The sequence below is a fragment of the Calypte anna genome, chromosome 10 (assembly GCF_003957555.1).
Source record: "Calypte anna isolate BGI_N300 chromosome 10, bCalAnn1_v1.p, whole genome shotgun sequence".
Lineage (NCBI taxonomy): Eukaryota > Metazoa > Chordata > Aves > Apodiformes > Trochilidae > Calypte > Calypte anna.
The window spans coordinates 2,769,252-2,788,600 of NC_044256.1; the positions used below are offsets into that span (position 1 = coordinate 2,769,252).

Genomic DNA, 19,349 nt, shown 5'->3' on the forward strand with positions numbered 1-19,349 from the left:
GGGGAAGAGCGCATCCAGGATCCTCTGGCCGCGGGGCCGCTGGCTGAGCCTGTACAGGACCTGGCTTGCCTGCAGAAAGACACAGGGACAGCTCTCAGGGCAAGGAAGCTGCTGGGGCACTGCCAAAGCCCCTGGGCTGCACGTGGAGCCATCGACTGCCTTGAAGTCGTGAGCAAGAGCTGCTCTGGTCACTCACAGATGGGATAGCACAGATTGGTCTCCAGCCCTGGATCACACTGAGCAGCCAGTCAAGAACTGTCTCTGAAGTGCTGGGCAGGGACAGCAGCATCTCCCACATGGCCAGCGCAGCGCTGCAAGCCAGAACACTCTGTTAGCAGGGCTGCTTTGGCCACTGTGCTGTGCATTGATGTCACACACAACAAATCCAATGCACTTTGCCCAACACCCCCAAGCAACAAGCAACAATCAGACTCAAGAGGTTTCAATCACCATTCGTATCCGAGTCCTGCTTTTCGCTTCCTCTCAGACGCCCCAGAAGGACCTTCTTGAAAAGTTGCTGCAGGAAGGAGCCCCCAGCCCCACACAGAGGAGCTGCTGTTTGCTAAGAGGAACGGGAACCCGGGAGGGGCTGTGCTCACGGCAGCTTTTGTGCCCCCAGCCCCAGGAGTTTCCCATCCCAACCCCCAGGACACGGCCCCTGCCCAGCTGCAGGGCATCAGCCCGAGTGCCCGGCCCGGCTGCTCATGGCCGGGGCTGCTGCGGGGCTCTGCTTTGCAGGCAGGGCTGGACACGGGGGGCTGGGCAGCAGGGGAGGACGAGGGAGGTTTGAATGCGCTGCAGGTCGGAGGGGGGACGGCCTTTCCAGCCAGGGGGGCTCCGGGTGTCCCCGGGCAGAAAGGAGCTGAGCGGGGAAGCCAGCGCTGGGCTGCGCTTTGCTTTGCAGCCTCGGTCACCAGCAAGTCACCGCTGCCCTCCAGTGTCCCTGTCCCGCACTGCCAGGGCTCCAGTCCCGGGAGGTATCGCTTCTGCCCGCCTTCAGACGGGCCACTCGAGAGAAACACCGCAGAAATCTCTCCCTTTCTCATCTAGCTTGGTGGCAAAGCAAATGCCCAGCCAGCTCTCTGCACTGACCGCTGTAGCAAGAAACAGCCTTTTGCTTCCAAATCTGAGGGCGGGAAGCAGAGGGCAGGCTGCTGGGTTTTGAGTTTTTTTTTTCTGTATCCACTCTGCCTTGTCTGCATCTCAGATGTGCCCTGTGACACTCCCAGCTTGCGATTCACGCCTCTACTCCCCGTTTCTCCTCTCGGGCTCTTCCACACGCACACACCCCACCAGCTCCAGCACGGCTGAGGAGTCCCTGACCAGCTGCAGGGCCATGGCATCCCTTCAGGAGAATTTGGGGGTCCCGTTGCTACCCGAGACCTCGGTGTGGCTGCACAATTTACTGAGCAGGTAGAAGAATGTGACTGCCAAAATAGGGGAGGGGGGTATGGGAGCTGGGGGTGCAAAGCAATGCAGCAGCTTGAAGTAGTGTAGGATTTGTTTATAGAGGTCAGGATAAGGATGGTCTAAGGATCCCATGAGCAATGGGGCCCAAGGAGGTGGCTGTCTCATGGAGAGCAGATGATGAGCAGTTTTGAGCCTGGAGCCAGCAGGAGAGCAACACTAAGGGTATCGATCCCTGCCCTTGAATCTCTACAGACAGCAAGTGCTCCATTCAGAGAATTACAGTGAGCAGACAGCGGCGTGACCAAGGCCAGGTGGGTTCTGCTTGTGATTCCTGGGCTCTCAGAGGATATTCCTGAGGCGCCGAGGCTGCTGTCTGCCCCTTTTCACAGCCCTTCAACCAACCAAACCCCCAGGACTTGATCCAACTCGGCCGCCGCCCTTCGCCAGGCGGCTCCCGGGCAATAAATGTCTTTCTTCCCCTTGAGCCATCGTTCCAGAGGGCGCTTGGAGCGCTGTCAGGAAAGCAGCCCAGCTTTCTGGTTGCTGCGGGCTCTATGCCTGCCCCAGCTCCCCCCGCCCGCCGCCGCCCCCAGAGCCGGGGCTGCCCGCCCGCCAGCCCCTCGGCCCCGCCCCTCCCGGCGCCACAGCCAATCGCGGCCCGGGGCAGCTCCCGGCCCCGCCCAATCCCGTTCCTTGTTTTGGATCCGGCATTGCGGCCGGGTTCCCGGTGTCTCTGCGGACCGAGCGGAGCCGACCGGACCGTGCTGGGCGGGACCCGGTGCTACTTTGGCTCTCGATTGGCTGTGGCGCCGGGAGGGGCGGGGCCTGGGTCTATATAAGGCTTTGCGGGGAGGCGCGTACGGCGCTGCCACTCTGAGGCGACCGTGAGTGGGCGGGGAGCGGGATGGGGCGGGACGGGCAGCGCAGCGCTGGAGAGCGCGGGGGCCGCTGCTCGGGTGGGCGGAGCCGGGAAGGGAGGGGCCGGGGCATCCCCGGCTCGGGTGCTGGGGAGCGGAGCGAGTCCGGCCGGCTGCTCCCCGAGGGCGAGGGGCTGCGGCAGTGCTGGGGTTCTCTCGGCCGGAGGGGAGTCCCGGGGGTCGAGGCCGCAGTTCCTGGGTCTTGTTGTCTGGTGTCATTACAAACCCCGGGTGTGACAGTGGCTGAAATGTAACGTTCAAAGAAGGGCAAGCAAGGGTTGGCGGTGTGGGCGCTGCCTCCTCCCCAGCCCTGCGGGTGGTGCCTCCGCCTTTCCCGGGGGCTGCTGGGGGTGGGGGGGGTTCCCGCTGGGTGCTGGGGGACAGATCCGGCTCAGCCATCCCGGTGCGGCCAAGTGCTGCGTGTCCAGCGCTGGGCCCTGGAGCCCCGGGGCCGGGAGTTGCCCCGTTCCCCCAGGCCTGGCCCTGTGCTGTCAGCTCGGTGACACTGCAGTGGGGACAGGGAGTGATTTGTGTCCTTGTCAACAGCCCTGGCGCTGCGGCAGAGCTGGGAGCAGCTTTGGCTGGAGGCAGCGGGCAAGAGAGGAGCTGGAGTGGAGCTGTGGATCCCACAGTGGAGCTGGAATCTCTGAGCTGGAGCTCCAATAAAGCTTGTGGGGCTGGAGCTGAAATCAGGGTGTGGGGCTGGAGCTGAAACACAACAGAGCTGGAGCTGAGACATCTCCGAGCTGAGGAGTGCAGGGCTGGAGCTGAGACACCCACAGTGGATCGGGATTCTCTGAGCTGGAGCTCCAATAAAGCTTGTGGGGCTGGAGCTGAAATCTTGTGGGGCTGGGATAGATCCTGGAGAGCAAGAGCTGAAATAAAATGTGGGGCAGAGGCTGGGGCTGGAATAAAGAATGTAGGGCTGGAGCTGAGACATGGCAGAGCTGGAATAAAGCTTGTGGGGCTGAAACACTGACTATGGGGCTGGAGTGGTGCAGAGATGGAGCTGAGAATCCCAGAGTGGAGCTGGAATCTCTGAGCTGGAGCTCCAATAAAGCTTGTGGGGCTGGAGCTGAAATCAGGGTGTGGGGGTGGAGCTGAGACACTGCAGAGCTGGAATAAAGCTTGTGGGGCTGAAACACTGACCATGGGGCTGGAGTGGTGCAGAGCTGGAGCTGAAAATGCTGCAGAGCTGGAGCTGAGACATCCCCGAGCTGAGGAGTGCAGGAATGGAGCTGAGACACCCGCAGTGGATCGGGATTCTCTGAGCTGGAGCTCCAATAAAGCTTGTGGGGCTGGAGCTGAAATCTTGTGGGGCTGGGTTAGATTCTGGAGAGCAAGAGCTGAAATAAAATGTGGGGCAGAGGCTGGAGCTGCAATAAAGAGTGTGGGGTTGGAGCTGAGACACTGCAGAGCTGGAATAAAGCTTGTGGGGCTGAAACACTGACTATGGGGCTGGAGTGGTGCAGAGATGGGGCTGAAACAAAAACTGCATCGCTGGAGCTGAGAATCCCAGAGTGGAGCTGGAATCTCTGAGCTGGAGCTCCAATAAAGCTTGTGGGGCTGGAGCTGAAATCAGGGTGTGGGGGTGGAGCTGAAACACTGCAGAGCTGGAATAAAGCTTGTGGGGCTGAAACACTGACCATGGGGCTGGAGTGGTGCAGAGGTAGAGCTGAAAATGCTGCAGAGCTGGAGCTGAGACATCCCCGAGCTGAAGAGTGCAGGGCTGGAGCTGAGACACCCGCAGTGGATCAGGATTCTCTGAGCTGGAGCTCCAATAAAGCTTGTGGGGCTGGAGCTGAAATCTTGTGGGGCTGGGATAGATCCTGGAGAGCAAGAGCTGAAATAAAATGTGGGGCAGAGGCTGGAATAAAGAATGTAGGGCTGGAGCTGAGACATGGCAGAGCTGGAATAAAGCTTGTGGGGCTGAAACTCTGACTATGGGGCTGGAGTGGTGCAGAGATGGAGCTGAAACAAAAACTGCATCGCTGGAGCTGAGAATCCCAGAGTGGAGCTGGAATCTCTGAGCTGGAGCTCCAATAAAGCTTGTGGGGCTGGAGCTGAAATCTTGTGGGGCTGGAGCTGAAATCTTGTGGGGCTGGGATAGATCCTGGAGAGCAAGAGCTGAAATAAAATGTGGGGCAGAGGCTGGAGCTGCAATAAAGAGTGTGGGGTTGGAGCTGAGACACTGCAGAGCTGGAATAAAGCTTGTGGGGCTGAAACTCTGACTATGGGGCTGGAGTGGTGCAGAGATGGAGCTGAAACACTGCAGAGCTGTAGCTGAGACATCCCCGAGCTGAAGAGTGCAGGGCTGGAGCTGAAATCACTGCTGTGGGGCTGGAGCTGACATGAAACCTGCAGAGCTGGGCCTGAACTCAACCCTGCCGTGGGGCTGGGAGAGCCGAGCTGAGCAGGGGAGCGGGGCTGAGAGGCAGAGCCCGGGGCAGGGGCTGCAACAGCCGCTGCGGACCTGGGGGGGAGCAAAGCCCCCGGGGCCGGGACCGCCGGGATCTGCGGCCGCGGGTGTCAGCGGAACCGGGACAGGCCCGGAGAGCGCGGGGCGGGCAGGGGCAGCGGTGTCTGGGCCCGTTCCCGGGGCAGTTCCAGGCCGCCCCAGCCGGGCCTCGGCCTGTGCCCGGCAGCCACCCCGAGACAGGACCCCCTCTTCCCGGGGAGCCGCTGCCACTGCCGCCCCCCGGAGCCTCCGGGCTCGGTCCGGGACCTCCCCGCGGCCCCCGGCGCCCTTTCCCCGGGCTTGGGGAGGCCCCACTCACCGTGACCCCACTCCCCGTGCCCGCCGAGGTCTCTCCCGCCGCGCCCCGGGGTCCGACCCCGTCTCTCCGGACGGGACGGCGAGAATGCAAGCCCGGTCCCGCCAAGGCCGCTCCTGCCCCTTCCCCTGCCCAGCCCTTTCCGTCCGGAAGCCCCCAGGAATAGATCCGGGTGGCGAAGGCGGAACCTGCGGCGGCACCGAGGAGCAGCCGAAGGGGGGAAACGAGCGTAGCGGAAGGCGGCACTGGAACCGCCCTGGGGAGGGGTCGGGAAGTCCCAGAACAGAAAGGGCGGGGGTATGCTTTGATGTCACCATCTCAATGCCCCCAGCCCGCTGTCCGGGCTGTCCCTTTTTCCACGTCCCGGGGGGTCTCCCCAAGGCGCCTGCCTGGAGGTGTTGGGGTTTCGCTCCTCCTCAAGTGGAGCCTCCGGCCCCTGTTCTGTCTTCACCGGGAGCGAGGAGGGACCCGGCTGCCGTCCCTCGGGACGAGGGGACTGTTCCCAGTGTCACCAGGAAGGGCTGATTCAGGGGACCGCGAAAGGGGCAGGGGAGTGCCAAGAAAAGGGGCAGGGGGGTGCCAAGTGCCAGAGCCTGCTCTGTCCCCCCCCCTGCCCCCCCGCAGCCCAAGCATGTCCCCAGGGTGGCGGAGGAAGCATCACGGAGCCAGATTGTCCTTCTCAGGCTTTATTGGGCTCTGACCCCACGCTCATGCCGAGACACGGGCACACCTGCGCCCCACGGCCACAGCCAGCCACACGCCTGCCAGCCCCACGCCGGCCATCGCACACAGCAGCCCTATGCCCACGCTGGAGGCCGCTGTCACCTCACCTGCAAAACCAAAGGGGACAGAGAGTTGGCACTTGTCACTGGCCATGCCATCGGGACGTGGCCAGCTGGGACTCACCCTGTCCCCGGTGCCGCTCGCCCGCCGTGCCCAGAGCTGTGGAGAGGAGCACGGGGCCGATGACCACGTCAGCTTCGGCCTCTTTCCCTGGGGAGGGAGGAGCCATGAGATGGGTTCACGGCACAACCCCACCGTGTCCCTACCGCGGGGACCTCACCCTTGGCATCGTGGCGGCGGAAACGGCGGCCCTGCCATCGCTCCGGGTGGCTCGGTCTCCGGGAGAAGGCGGGGGCTTCGCAGTTGCCTGTCTCACAGCAGCTGCAGATCTCCCTGCTGCCTTCCACGGGCACCCAGCTGCAGCAGAGGGGTAGCGTTGTCATTGGGGTGTCCTCACCTTCCAGCACCCACGGGGTGTTTGCGTCACCTGAGTCTAGGCCCGTGACTCATCCCTGTGCCCTGCTGGGGCTGTGGGATGCCCGGGGACACCTGCCCAGATATCCCCACTGCCCGGTGTGGTGGCTACTCACGTGTTCCTGGCTTTGTTGAAGGAGCAAGCCTTGTTGAGGGGGTCCGGGGCTTGGTCTGCCGGGGTCACCTTCAGGTGGCAGGTGATGTAAATCTGCAGGGAGGGCAGAGGAGAGAGGTGGGGACTGACACCAGCTTGGTTTGGGGGTGGTGGGACACACACACACACACACACACGCACACACGGGTGCCTTACCAGGTTCCTGGTGTCCCCTGCAAACCTGAACACATCGATCCTGAAGCGCAGCATGTCCTCCCGGGGCCGGGGGGTGATGAAAGCAGAGCTAGTGTCGTCTGACCTCCCATCAACCAGGCACCTGGGGTGGGACGGGGAGGGTCAGCATCCTAGAATGTCTTTCCCCCTCCCGCCCCCCCCTGTATCTCCATCACCAGCAGGTCCCGCAGGCTCACCCATTGAAGTCCACGATGGCGTAGTGGGGTGAGGAGTCGGTGCCAGGGCTGAGGGCGGCCACGCAGCTGTCCACGAACAGCCGCAGTGGGACGTGGCTCTCTGTGTTCACCTCTGCTTGGAGGTTGAGGATGTCGCCCAGTTGGAAACCAGTGAAGGGTCTCTCAGCGCTCCAGTCCTCTGTGAGGCAGCGCCGGAGGACAAAAGGGGAAAAAGTGGCTCTGCCTGGCCCGAGGTACTCTCGTGGGACCACTCAGCCCCACAGCATGTGCCATAGGGAAAAGGGTGACAAATCCCCATCTGGAGGTGTGGGGGGGTTCCACCTACCATTCATGAGGCGCAGGGAGAACACCAACCTCTCCTCGGCTGACAGCGTGGAGCTGAAGGGAGCCCAGGTTGGCTGGATGGCTTTGCTGCTCACATTCTCCCTCCTGAGCAAGGACCACAGACATCAGGACACAGCCCCGGGCTGGTCCCTGGGGGGTGGATGGAGGGAAGTCCTTACCTGGGGTAGTGGCACTCGATGGGGACCACGGCGGGGTTGCTGCGGATGATGAGGGGGTTGCTGGCGGGGCTGGGGTCGTAGTTGAGGAGTGTGCGGTAGATGAGGGAGTCTGGTGTGACCTGGGCAGAAAAATGGTGAGAAGCTGGCTGTGAAGCCATCCCTCCACCTCCTGCTACTGCTGGACGTGGAGCTGTCTTCCCAACTGCGAAAATCCAAATAAAGCACGGGGGGAAAGCCAGGCAAAGGGGTGAAGAAGGAGCCCCGCTCCGTTCTCAGTGGGTGAAGCTTCCCAATGGGACAAAACAGGAGGGAAATGGGGCTGAGCTCTGGGAAATGGGGGCTTTGTCAGCAGCAGGAAAGGATAATCAGCTGTGGGGGAAAAGCACTCGCAGCTGAGGGAAATACCTGTTCATCTTTCTCCTGGAGTGGTCCTTGATGGTGCACCCAAAGGACCCCCGGTGTGACAGGGGATGGTGGGTGTGTGGTCCCCCAGCCTAGAGCTGCTCCCAGGGCTGGGAGATGCCAGCTGGGATCCCAGAGCTGGGGGGAAGTACGGAGGGGAGGTCTTACCTGCACGATGCTGCCACACTCGTGGAGCCCAGCGACGAAGGTGACAGTGTTCTGGGCAGGGTTGAGGGAGGAATATTTGCAGGCTGCTGGTCCCAGGGTCAGGTCGGCTGCGTTGACCAAGCGGCCGGTGCCAAAGAGGTCCCTGTGCACTGTCACCACCAGCTGAGCCTCCTGGCACTGCACAGTCACTGGCTGCTGGCTGGAGACGGCTCGAGATTGGGGATCCTCCACCCAGGACCAGGTGTGGGGCTCTGCCCGCACTCCCCTCCTCGCCGAGTCACCCCAGGAGAAATCCCAAGGTGGGGAGGAAGCCATGTCGCCCGTCACCCAGCAGAGAAGAGCGAGGATCAAGCTGCTGTCGGGTCCCATCCTTTCTTCTTCCAGCAAACCCTGGCGCAGAGAGCTGGGGCTGCTCCTCCAGCCTTTATATCCCAGGGAGAGCAGGAGCCATCCACCCCTGGGCTCCCCCATGGGGACCAATGGCACCCAAAGGCCAGCCCATGGGGGTGTGGGGACACGACCCAGTGGTTTCCGGGGTGCTGGGACCCCCTGTTCCCGGGCTGCCCAAGGCAAGAGAAAACATCCTCGTCAGCCTCTTTGGGGAAAATGTTTATAAAACTCAGCAGAAGCTGGAGACGGGGAGACTGGTACAAAGTGGCTTGTTTAGGTTAGAAGGTGATAAGGGGCTTCTCAAGGCTGCTGAGGAGATGACAAGATCCCAATCTGGGTCCTTCCCCACCCTTCCACAGGGACTATTCCTGCCCGGAACTGTGGCCCCTCTGGGACTTTGGTTTTCCAGAGGGATGCTGAGGTCCCGGGGGGGGGCACAGGTCCAGCCCAAGCAGGGGCTTCAAACATCTCCTCAGCTGGGCCAGGACTGGGATGTTGTGTCAGGAGCAGCAGAAGATGGGGAGCCCTCAGCACTGTCACGAGCGTGGCCGTTCTCAGCCAGGGTTTTCCAGCCCCTATTTCAGCCTCAGCAGCAGAGCCACAGCCTTGCATTTTTCCCCTCTGCTTCCCTTTCCCCAGCTGTTTAGGTTCTGTTGGCTTTGCTGCCTACAAAGAAAAGGGCTCAGGGTAAAAGCAGCCCCCCTGCTGCAGAACCCCCCCTTAGGGATCACCATGGAGCACCAGGCTCCTCACGGATGGGGAACAGGGAAAGCTGCTTCAAAATAAACCCAGGCTGTTTCCAAGACTCATTATTGGAGTTTGTCCCTTCTTTTGAGGATCTTTAACTCGTGTTCCCTACCCGGGCTCTGCAAGCATCCTGCCAGCTCCGTGTGAGGGATGCTCCATTTCGTCCCCCAGATCCTGCCCCATCCTTCAGGAGGCCCCTGGCAAGCCTTAGGGACAGCAGGAAGCTCCAGGCTGGATTTCAGCTCAGCCATTTCTAGGAAAACAAATAGAAACAGCAAACTTTGGGGCTAGAAGGCAGCCAGCCCCCTCCTAGCAGAAATCTCACTGGGCTTGGAGCTGGGACTGACTCAACTTCCCCACAACACACCAGTGGAAAACTGGCTGAAGTAGAAACCATCCCCTTTCCACACACCCCCAAGAAGTTGATGCCCCAACCTCGTTGCTCTCCGTGGGTCCAGGATTTCACTTGGATGTTTAAAATTCCTCCAGCCCAGTTCCTGCATAGGAACAGGGAGGATGGGAGGAGCATCCCGAGCCCCATGCGTCAGGGAGATAAGGGTGATGCTGAATCAGGGACCTTCCCCCCCTTCCCATCACCACTCAGACAGGGCCTTGGCTGCAAGGACCCCAGGAGATGCCAGCACCCACCCCACTCCAACCAGAGAGCCACAGCACCCAGGCTGGGGGGCTCAGGGTGTTGAGGTTTGAGCCTCAAGCAGAATAAATCCCTCCTGGGGTCACCTCCTGCTTCCCCAGCTCAAATGAGCAGAGGGGGATCCCACAGCCAGGCTTAGAGAAAAGGAGCTGTTTCTTTATGAAAAAGGGGCTTTCTGCTCCCAGATGAGCCTCTGCCAGGCCCCAGCTTGATTCCAGGCACAGTACAACATTCCCAGTGCAGTTGGGTGAGAGTGGGAGCTTGGGGGTTTTTGGTTTTTTGGGTTGTGTCTTTTTTTTTTTTTTTTTTTTTTGGAGGAGACAGAGAGCAGAAAGTCCCAGTGCACAAGACAAGCACTTGGGGAAACCCAGGGGTTTTTCCCTTGCTGCAGCAAGGAGTCTATAAAGCACATCTCATTTTTTTTTCCAGCAATTTTTAAGTCCAAAACTTCCCATCTCACCCAGCAAGGGGAGTGCTGCCATCGAGCCTTACCAGAGCCAGGGCAGGAGGTGCTGGAGGGGGTGGCTGCTCTTCCCTATCCCCAGTTTCTTTTTAGACCCAAACTGGACAATATTTGCCTTCCCTCCTGGAGCCATCAAGGAATTTTTTGCTTCATTAGCAGCATAGGACACAGAACTTGCCTTTAAAACTCCCCTCTGTGCATCCCAGCAAAGCAGAGATGGTCACCTCCCAGATCATGTGTGCCCAGGGGTGGTTAAGGCATTTTTTAGCTGGAGAAGACAAGGAATCAGATAGATGAAAATGTAACCCAGCAGCAGCTGCAAAAGTTATGGTCTGGGGGGTTCAGGTGAGGAAATATTTCTTTTCCAAGAGGTCTTTGCAGCCCTGGGCTGGGCATCTCCATCCCTGGCTGTTGCCAGCCTCAGCCAAGCCAGCACAGGGCTGGTTTAGCTGGTGTTGGACTAGAGAACTTCTGGGATCTCCTCCACCCCTCCTTCCATGCCCTTCTCTTCTCCCTTTTGCCCACAAAACTGACACCTCCCAGCTATAAAGGAGGAGGTGAAGACATCTCCCAGCTCAGCTCTTACCTCCCGGCAAGAAAATGATCAAACTCCCCCATAGTGAGGGGCAGGTTATAGGGATGGGTTGGTTATAAAGGGGCCATACTGCCAACCCCCACCCCAAAATCACTCCCAGACCCCACCTAGAACTTTCATTTTGAGGGAGGACTCATTTGCTTTTAGCTCCTTGAGCAGCCAAGGGGAAGGATGGAACCACAAGCTTCAGTAACCCAAACTCCTGCCAAGGAGACCCCATGGGGGGAGGAACACCTATCAAAGGGTGGGGGTCCTCAGGGTGCTGGGTGCCCCCCAAACACAGGGCAGGCTGTGCAAGGTACCATTTTCTTCTGGTCCCCACAACCCTGAGGGCTGCCCAAGCCCCCCCCAGAGCAGGACAAAAGATGTCAGCAGGTCCCTGTCCCCTACAAAACCAGCTCCTGAGGCACTGGTAAGCCCCAGCTCCCCCAATCCAGCACTAAGGTGCCCAGTTCCCACCCCTGCTCCAAGTGGGAACCTCTCCAGGTAGTGAGGAGCAACATGTCCCAGGTTTAGGGCAGAAGCATCTCACCCTTACAGCTACTCTGCTGAGCAGAAAAGCCCCAATTTCATAGCAACAGGAGGCAAAAAACCCAAAGCACTTCAGGCCCACCAAGATTTATTTTTTTTTTTGTGTGGTGGTGGTGTGGAAATGGGGACAAAAATTCCATTCCCTACCCCAAGGACTGTTTACACATTTCAGCCAAGGCTTGTTACACACAACTATGTGTAAACAGTCCTTGGGGCAGGGAATGGAATTCCTGTCTCCCTCTGCCCCAAGGAAAAGCCCAACCCACCCATCCTGGAGTTGTGCTCCCTTCTTCAGCCACCAAAGCTGCATTTCCCTCCCAGAAGCAGCTTCAGGGTAGGAGATAATGCTCCAGGTATCACTAAACCTTTAGTTGCCCTTGGCTCATTGAGTAAGGAGGTAGCAGCATGGAGCCAACCCAAGGAGCTCCACAGAAAAGTAGAATGTCTTGGGGCCTAACACAGCTCCTTGCTTCCGGAGCCAAGATGACAACATCTGGGTGGGGATTTGTTTGCATCAGTTATCCCTCAGGAGCTCTGGGAGATGCTGAGGGGGGTGGAAGGCCCTGCTGAGGACAGGGCTTGAGGGGAGCAAGGGCCAAAATTGGGTGCAAAGAGGCCCAGTTAGGGTGAAGATTTGGTTAGCTCAGTCCCTCCAGGAAAAAAGACTTCCCTGCCAAGCCTCTCAATCTTTCAGCTGAGTTTTTATTGGACAGGCTATAAGAGTTGAAGCCAGTGGTTTAAAGAGGGTTGCTGGGTTTTGGGCAGACTGTCAGAGTTCCCAAAACCACGAGGACCAGGAGAACCAAACCAGCAACCGTGGCCAGCCCCAGTACCATCCACAAGTGGCCTGCATCTAGGAAGGAGAAGCAAGGAGGTGGTTATGACCCAAACCAGGACCTGCCATTCACACCATCCCCCCTTTCCCCAGGTTCCCCTTACCTTCTGAAGGCATCCTTCTCCCTCTGTGGTCCTGCCAGCTGTGGATGAGGAGAGGTCCAACCACAACATCCCCTTCTCCCACCAAGGGATCTGCAAAAGAGGACCTTGGAGGGACCCAACTCATTTCCAAGCTCTCCCAAGCCTTGGATTAGCACTGAAGCAGCTCCAAGCACCCAGTTCTGAGCCAGTTGCCACCCATGACAGTGACAGAGCCTGAGGGGCACACTCAGACCTACCACGCTTGGAGGGCAGCTCTCTCCTGGCACGTTCTCCTTGCCTTTGGGAAGGAACCTGGAGCCTACTGGAACTCCCAGCCAAGGCACAGCTCCTCATCTCACAGCAGGAGCAGATATCCTGGGTGCCTTCCACAGGAGCCCAGCTAGGAGGAAGGATGCTGAGCAGCCCATCCCATGGTGGGAATCCCACAAGTGCTGTGGGGCCTCTTAGGAGAGACCAAGCCCCCCCCCTCCCCTCCCCCCCCCCCCCAGACACCTTCCTGGAAGGGGACAGGGCAGGTGAGAAGCCCAAGGTTTTCACCTTTGGGCTCCAGCTACTCACAGGTTGCTGGCTTTGTGGAAGGAACAAGCCTTGTTCAAAGGGTCAGGAGCTTGGGCAGCCAGGGAGACCTTCAGGTGGCAGGTGATGTAGATCTGGGGAGGGCAGCAGAGCAGAGGGGTTGGGATGTCCTTGGGATGGTCTCCAGCAGGACCATCTCCCCAGGGGATCTCAACCCCACCCTGCTCCCTCTGAACCACCTCAGGGTTCAGCCACTTGAAGCCCAGGGTTTGTGTGGACCAGTATCAGAACTGGGCTCCAAGAAAGATCCAGTCTAAACACAGGACTTGCTTTGGGAAGTATTTACCAGATTGCTGGAGTCTCCTGCAAACCTGAACACATCCACTGCAAACTGTAGGACATCCTGCCTGGGTCTTGGGGATATGAAAGTCGAGGTGGCATCATCCAACTGCCCATCCACCAGGCACCTAGGCACAAAAAGCAAGGGCCAGCAGGATCCCCCTGCCAGGGGAACCCAGACTGTGCTGAAAGCATCCCCAAACCGAGGAGCAGCCAGTTCTTACCCACTGGAGTCAATGAAAGTGTAGTGGGGAGCAGAGCTCCTGCCTGGGGCTGGGCTGGCCACGCAGCTGTCCACAAAGAGCCTCAGGGGCACATGGTTCTCCAGGCTGACACCAGCTTGGAAGTGGAGGACTTCTCCCAGTTGGAATACAGCAGAGCCTCTCTCAGCACTCCAGTCCTCTGGAAGGACAGAGATCTCCAGGCACTCAGGAATGGGAAACCACCACTTCCTCCACCGAGCCCTAAACAGGCCCTGGGTACTCCCCAAACCCACCCCAAACCCAGCAGCACCAGTGCCAGCTGTGCCATCTAGTGGAAGCAGGGACAGCCCAGGGTGCCCCACACCAGAGGGGACCCTGACCCCAAACTTACCATTCATGAGGTGCAGGGAGAAGGGCAGCTTCTCCTCAGAGGACAGGGTGGAGGTGAAGGGCACCCAGGTGGGTTTGACTCCATTGCTGCTCACGTTGTCCCTCCTGGGGAGAAATGTCCCTGGGTAAAGAGCCCTGGGGCAGCAGAGGAGCTGGCATGGTCCTCACCTGCAGTGGCTCACCTGGGGTAGTGGCACTCGATGGGGACAGTGGCAGGGCTGGTCCGGATGATGACAGGGCTGCCAGCAAGAGCTGGCTTGTAATTTAAACTCGTGCTGTAGACCAGAGCATCAGGGGTGACCTGGGGGAGACAGAGAGCAGAGAACCCAGTCCCTCAGAGCCCTGCTCCTCAGCCCCAAAGCAGCACCCTGAGGCCTGGAGGCTCCATGCTGAGATGGTTCTCCTGCCCATCCTCAGGAGTATCCCTTCTGGAAGCAGCTGAGCAGCACTCATCCTACCACAGGGATGCTCCAGCCTGGGGAGCAGCTCCAGCTTCTACCAGGACAGGTTCTACCCAGCAGCTCTGGGGGATGTAGAGGAGCCCCAGTTGGTTCTGGGGTTTTTTTTTGTTTGTTTTTTTGTTTGTTTGTTTTGTTTTGGGGGTTGTTTTCTTCTTCTAGTTTCCATGAAGAACACAGAGGAAAGTCTATCCCTCAGGATACCAGAAGGTGGCTTCCTGGAGGAGCTTTGATAGAGCTCTGTGCTGGCTGGAGCACAGGGGGTCCCTGCTCACCCTGCTGGCCCCAAGCTTCTCCCAGAGGAGAGACGAGGAGAAGCCCCTGGAATTTTCACTTAACCTCCCAGGGACCTTCACACAACCCTCAAGCAGCACCCAGGCACCTTCCAAGGTAGACACCCCCTGCCAGCTTGCTCTGATGGCTCCATCACCAGGGAGATGGCAGCAACAGCACAAAACCTCCTGGGAGCTTTAGGTTCCTCTCTTCAGCAGGAAAAAAACCCCGAATTTTTTGCCCCCTTTGCACACCCTTCCATGCCCCTGGATAAGGGAGCACAACTCCTCCGGACTTCCAGCCTCCAGGAAAGGCTTTGGAGCTTCCCCCTGAGCCCAGGGAGCTCCCTGCCAGCCTCAGTTTCCCAAGGCACCAAGGTGCAGCCCCCCCACCCCAGGGCTCCATCCCCCCCCAAGCCTTACCCTGAGGGTGCTGCCACACTCGTGCAGCCCAGCCAGGAAGGTGACCCTGAGGGGGGGCTCAGCAGCAGAACTCCAGGATGCTGGGGGACAAGCAGCTGAGCCCAGGCTCAGGTCTGCAGCCCTGACCAAGCGCCCTGTCCCAAAAAGGTCCCTGTGGACCGTGACCATCACCTGAGCCTCCTGGCACTGCACAGCCACGGGGTGCAGAGGGGCTGCAGCCTGGAGCTGGGAAATATCCACCCATGCCCAGGGCTGGGAAAAGGCTCTGGGATATCCCAGAGGAGCAGAGGCTGCTCCAGGTCTCCATAGCTTTACCTCCCCCCGAATAGAGCCCCAGGGGCTGGGTGCAGCCACCTCCCCAAAAACCCAAAACAAAAGGACAAATTCCAGGCTGCTCCCAGGCCTCATCCTGCTCCCCAGGCTCAGCACAAGGAGCAGCTGCTGCCCAAGGAGCTTTTCTAGCCCCCACCTCCCACAGCCACTCCCACACCAGGGCAACTGGAAACAGCTGAGAGCGCCCAGTTCCCTGGGAAACCCAGCCTGGTGGCCATTGGGAAACCCATCCTAGTGGCCATCCAGAGGGGATGGATTGGGCCTCTCACCCACAGGTGTTGGGTTTGTTCTGAAGACACCTGCAGGTTTTTTCTTTTTTCTTTTCCTTTTTTTCTTTTTCTTTTCCTTTCCCTTTTTTTCTTTTTCTTTTTCTTTTTCATTTTCATTTTTCTTTTCCTTTTCCTTTTCCTTTTCCTTTTCCTTTTTTCCTTTTCTTTTTCCTTTTCCTTTTTCCTTTTCCTTATTCTTTTTCCTTTTCCTTTTTCCTTTTCCTTATTCTTTTTTTCTTTTCCTTTTTCCTTTTCCTTTTTCTTTTCCTTTTCCTTTTTCCTTTTCCTTATTCTTTTTTCCTTTTCCTTTTCCTTCTTCCTTTTCCTTTCTCTTTCTCTTTCTCTTTCTCTTTCTCTTTCTCTTTCTCTTTCTCTTTCTCTTTCTCTTTCTCTTCTCTCTTCCTCTTCCTCTTCCTCTTCCTCTTCCTCTTCCTCTTCCTCTTCCTCTTCTTTCTCTTTCTCTCTCTCTTTTGTAACCACCAGCTATGTAAGATGTGTTCCCTCTCCAGACCATGAGGCCCTCGTATAGTGGGGTCACCCAGGGCCAGGAGGAACCTTTTGCCACCCATCCTTGTCCCCTGTTCCCAGATCCTCATGGGACCACTCATCTCAAGAGCAATTGAGGATTTCCAGGACGTGAAGGACTCAGAGCTGGCTCTTGCCCACTAAGGAAAAGTTCATTTATTGAGGAGGAAGGGGAAATTTAAATGTGAATTAGGCAGAAGAATAAAAAGAAAAACATAGATCATGGAGGAAATCTCAGTGGTTGCCCTAAACTGCATTCCTGCTCCTGTAGGACCAGCCTCCCCACTCTTATTTCCTTGTGTTTTGGGTTTTCTTTCCTGGGTTTTTAGCAAAAGGAAGGAAAGTGCTTGTGTTCCTGGAGCCCTTAGGGAGCATTTCCACCATCTGCACTGTGGGGTCCAACCATGAACTGGAGACCACCCCAAAACAGGGACCACCCCCAGCAACACTTGGGGTTCCCCCAGTCTGGCAGCCCTGGAAGGGGGGAGAGTGATGGGGCCCTACTCTGACACCTCCTCTCAGCACTTTTGATGCCTGTAGGATCTCCAAAGCTTGGCCCAGTCTGGTGCCACCCAGCCCCAGCCCTTGAAGAAGACATTTGGCATCTGATTTGGCCCCGTTGCACGCAGGAAACATTTCAGTTTTGGAAACATTTCAACTTTGGAGAGATTTTAATGGAGTGGTTCTGGTGCTCCTCATTCCACAGTGGTCCCTGGGTTTTTTGGGAGGTCAGGCCAGCAAGACCAGTCAGGTTTGTCTCACTGGTCCAGCAACACATCCTGCTGGCTGGTAAAGACATTCTGGAGCTTCAAGACATTGTAGTGTTGCTGGGGAGCTGAGCATCCCTGGAGAGGCACTGCCACATCCTGACAACTCCTCCTCCCTGCAGCAGGATTCCAGGTGTTCACCATGACCACAGGATGAGATGGAGACTCATGGTGCAGCCTCCTTGACTGCCACCAGCTCCCACACAGCACACTGTCTCTTTACAGGTCCCTTGGGGAAACTGAGGCACAGAGGAATGTAGCTCCATCTGCCCCCAGAATTCATCAGCCCAAGAACGAAGCTTATCAATGGGAGGATTGGATAGAAAAGAAGCTCAGAAAACCAATCAATAGACATCTCTCTAGGCCTTGGTCCAGCACAAACACAACCACACTTTGAAGCAGAAATGAGGGCAGTGACTGCCAACTGCTCAGGTGCCTCCAAGCCGGGTCATTCCCCAAGCAGCCACCCCCTGTCCCTTCCTCAGGAATGCCAGTATCCCATTAGCAATCATGCCCACCCCACAGCTACCAACCCTGAGAGCAAAGCAGGACCATGCCAGGTCCCTGTAGCACCCGGATGCATCCCAGGCAGAAGAAGAGAATTCACTCATGGGTGGGAATAATCTGGAATGGGAAAGTTTAGACTAGGGAAGAAACAAAACCCTGGGTCCTGCAGTGGTGACGGGACCAGAGGCAGCAAGGAATAATCCCCCTCTCTATGGAGGGGGGGTTGTCATCCCATTACTCACCTGCTTTCCTCCTTTACCTTCGAGGCAAACCATCCTGAGATGGGGAAGGTGACAAACATCAGCAAAAAGCCCAAGGAAGTGATAATGGCAGATCCAGGACAGCCAGCCCTGGGAGAGGGGAAAGTACTTGCTCCAAAACACCCTTCTGTGCCCATGAACCCCAAGCCAAGCCTCCTCCCCAGGGTGACACTTTTGTAGTGCTAAAGCTTGGACGAGAGGCCCAAGCCAAAGTTGACTTATGGATGAATCCTGTCCTTGTATGAAAATTGCAAAAATAATTGAAACTTCATCCTAATATTAACCCTCAAGAATCTGATTTATCAAAAATAACTCACTTTAGAGGATATTGAAGAAACCCTGCCAGCCACACCCTGGACTCTGGCCCCGTCCTGCTCATGGTTGGTCAGGAGATGACCCAGATGTTTCTGCAAAGTCAATATGCAAAGTCCTCCTGACCTGCAGGCTGCTTGGTCTGTAAGGCTGGACTTTGGATGGGGACTTCCCAGGGACTTTGGGTGCCTCCCCTGGGGTGGAAACCCCTTGTAGGATTTCCCCACTTCCCAGGAAGGACTCTCCAGATCCTCCCTGCAACCGGGGCTCCCCAGGGACTGGGGATCTGGTGATGGGAATGTCTGGCAGTGGGGATGGAGCTCTCTGCATCACTCTCCTTTCTCTTAGTGGTAATGATTTGATGCATTACCCTGTCTATTTTCCATTTGTCTGCTTCAGCTGCTTTGTTCTGTATTTTTCTTGTTTGCATTATTTGCATTATTCAGTTATCCCCAGTAAAACACCTCTGCTCCTGGTGTCCATGTTTCATTACCACCCTCATTTGGCAAAACAACCCCACAGCAGAAGTGGCAACAGGGAGCAAGGCAGCAGTTCTGCTCCAAGGCCAGGGCTCACCTGTGGTATTCCCAGCTGGTCCCAGAGGGTCTTGCTTGGATCCGAAGGGCAAGAAGTCCTTCTGGGCACTGTAGAGCCCGATGCTGGACTGCTGGAAGCAAAGTCTCCCAAGGGAAGGGCCTGGAATCCTGACCATCCAAGCCCTCTAAGCTGGGCTCCCCTCTGCTATCACGGCCATCTCAGCCACCACCAGCCCCTCCTCTGCCTGTCCCCAGCCCCAGCCAACCCCCCTGCCCTGATGGGACACCAGAGCAGAGCTTGAAGAAACCCAACCTGTCAGGGGTTTCCTGTCCTGTGGTCTCACATCTTCCCGGTGCCACCCTGGGCAGGGGGAGACAAAAGCCATCACCCCACAACCAGCTTTGGAGATAACCCTGGGGTGTCTGTTCCTGATCACCATCCCGGTGCCACAGGGACTGGGGATGGATGGAGCTGCTGGAGCTTCCTGGTCCCCTTCTCATCTGGCTGTGACCACACGGCTCAAGGGTTCGGTGAGGGTTTTTTTTCCCTTCTCCTGGCATTATGGGAAGGATGGGCCCCTCCAGCAAACAACCCCCTGAGGGGTGTGGGGGGGCTTCCAGAGGACACTCCGGCCCCACAGAGCACTGAGAGTTATTTTTCCCAGGAAATGCTCCAGCCTGGTCTTACCGCCAACACCTCCCTGCCATCTCCATCCCACCTGCATACAAAGGGTGATGGAGAACAAGAGCAGCGCTGCCTAGAGCGGGGAGAAGGGGGAGGTAGCAATGGGGGGGGGGTTTAAACCCCCCCTCCCCTATGGCTAAAGCTGGGGTCCGAGCCATTGCCCCAGACACAGCAGCCGGGCCGGCACCCAGTTTTGCACCGAGCACACTGCGGCGGGGGCCCGGCTGGCAACTGAAGCTTGCTGACCCCCCCCCCACCCCGGCGCCTGCATCCCCTGC

At 57.9% G+C, this 19,349-nt stretch overlaps 2 protein-coding genes across 4 annotated transcripts; both read right to left on the bottom strand.

Moving 5' to 3' along the window:
• Positions 1–5,757: 5,757 nt before the first annotated feature.
• LOC103532814 (zona pellucida sperm-binding protein 3) lies at positions 5,758–8,340 on the bottom strand. Its single transcript, XM_030457220.1, has 9 exons — positions 7,957–8,340; positions 7,387–7,505; positions 7,209–7,312; positions 6,884–7,061; positions 6,669–6,789; positions 6,475–6,566; positions 6,165–6,301; positions 6,008–6,094; positions 5,758–5,931 (listed from the first exon to the last, which is right to left on the bottom strand). Exons 1-9 carry the CDS (start codon positions 8,323–8,325, stop codon positions 5,810–5,812), a joined length of 1,329 nt encoding a protein of 442 aa, XP_030313080.1. The 5' UTR covers positions 8,326–8,340; the 3' UTR covers positions 5,758–5,809.
• Positions 8,341–12,066: 3,726 nt separating this feature from the next.
• Positions 12,067–18,798, bottom strand: LOC103532813 (zona pellucida sperm-binding protein 3). 3 transcript variants are annotated; one of them, XM_030457217.1, is made up of 11 exons: positions 18,700–18,798; positions 18,427–18,554; positions 17,521–17,628; positions 13,907–14,025; positions 13,726–13,829; positions 13,356–13,530; positions 13,139–13,259; positions 12,835–12,926; positions 12,513–12,655; positions 12,277–12,366; positions 12,067–12,190 (listed from the first exon to the last, which is right to left on the bottom strand). In XM_030457217.1, exons 1-11 carry the CDS (start codon positions 18,770–18,772, stop codon positions 12,075–12,077), a joined length of 1,269 nt encoding a protein of 422 aa, XP_030313077.1. In that variant the 5' UTR covers positions 18,773–18,798; the 3' UTR covers positions 12,067–12,074. The 3 variants fall into 3 exon arrangements, with proteins under 3 accessions (XP_030313077.1, XP_030313076.1, XP_030313075.1); XM_030457216.1 differs by having other exon boundaries at positions 13,356–13,533; XM_030457215.1 differs by lacking the exons at positions 17,521–17,628; positions 18,427–18,554; positions 18,700–18,798 and adding an exon at positions 14,878–15,285 and having other exon boundaries at positions 13,356–13,533.
• Positions 18,799–19,349: the final 551 nt, after the last annotated feature.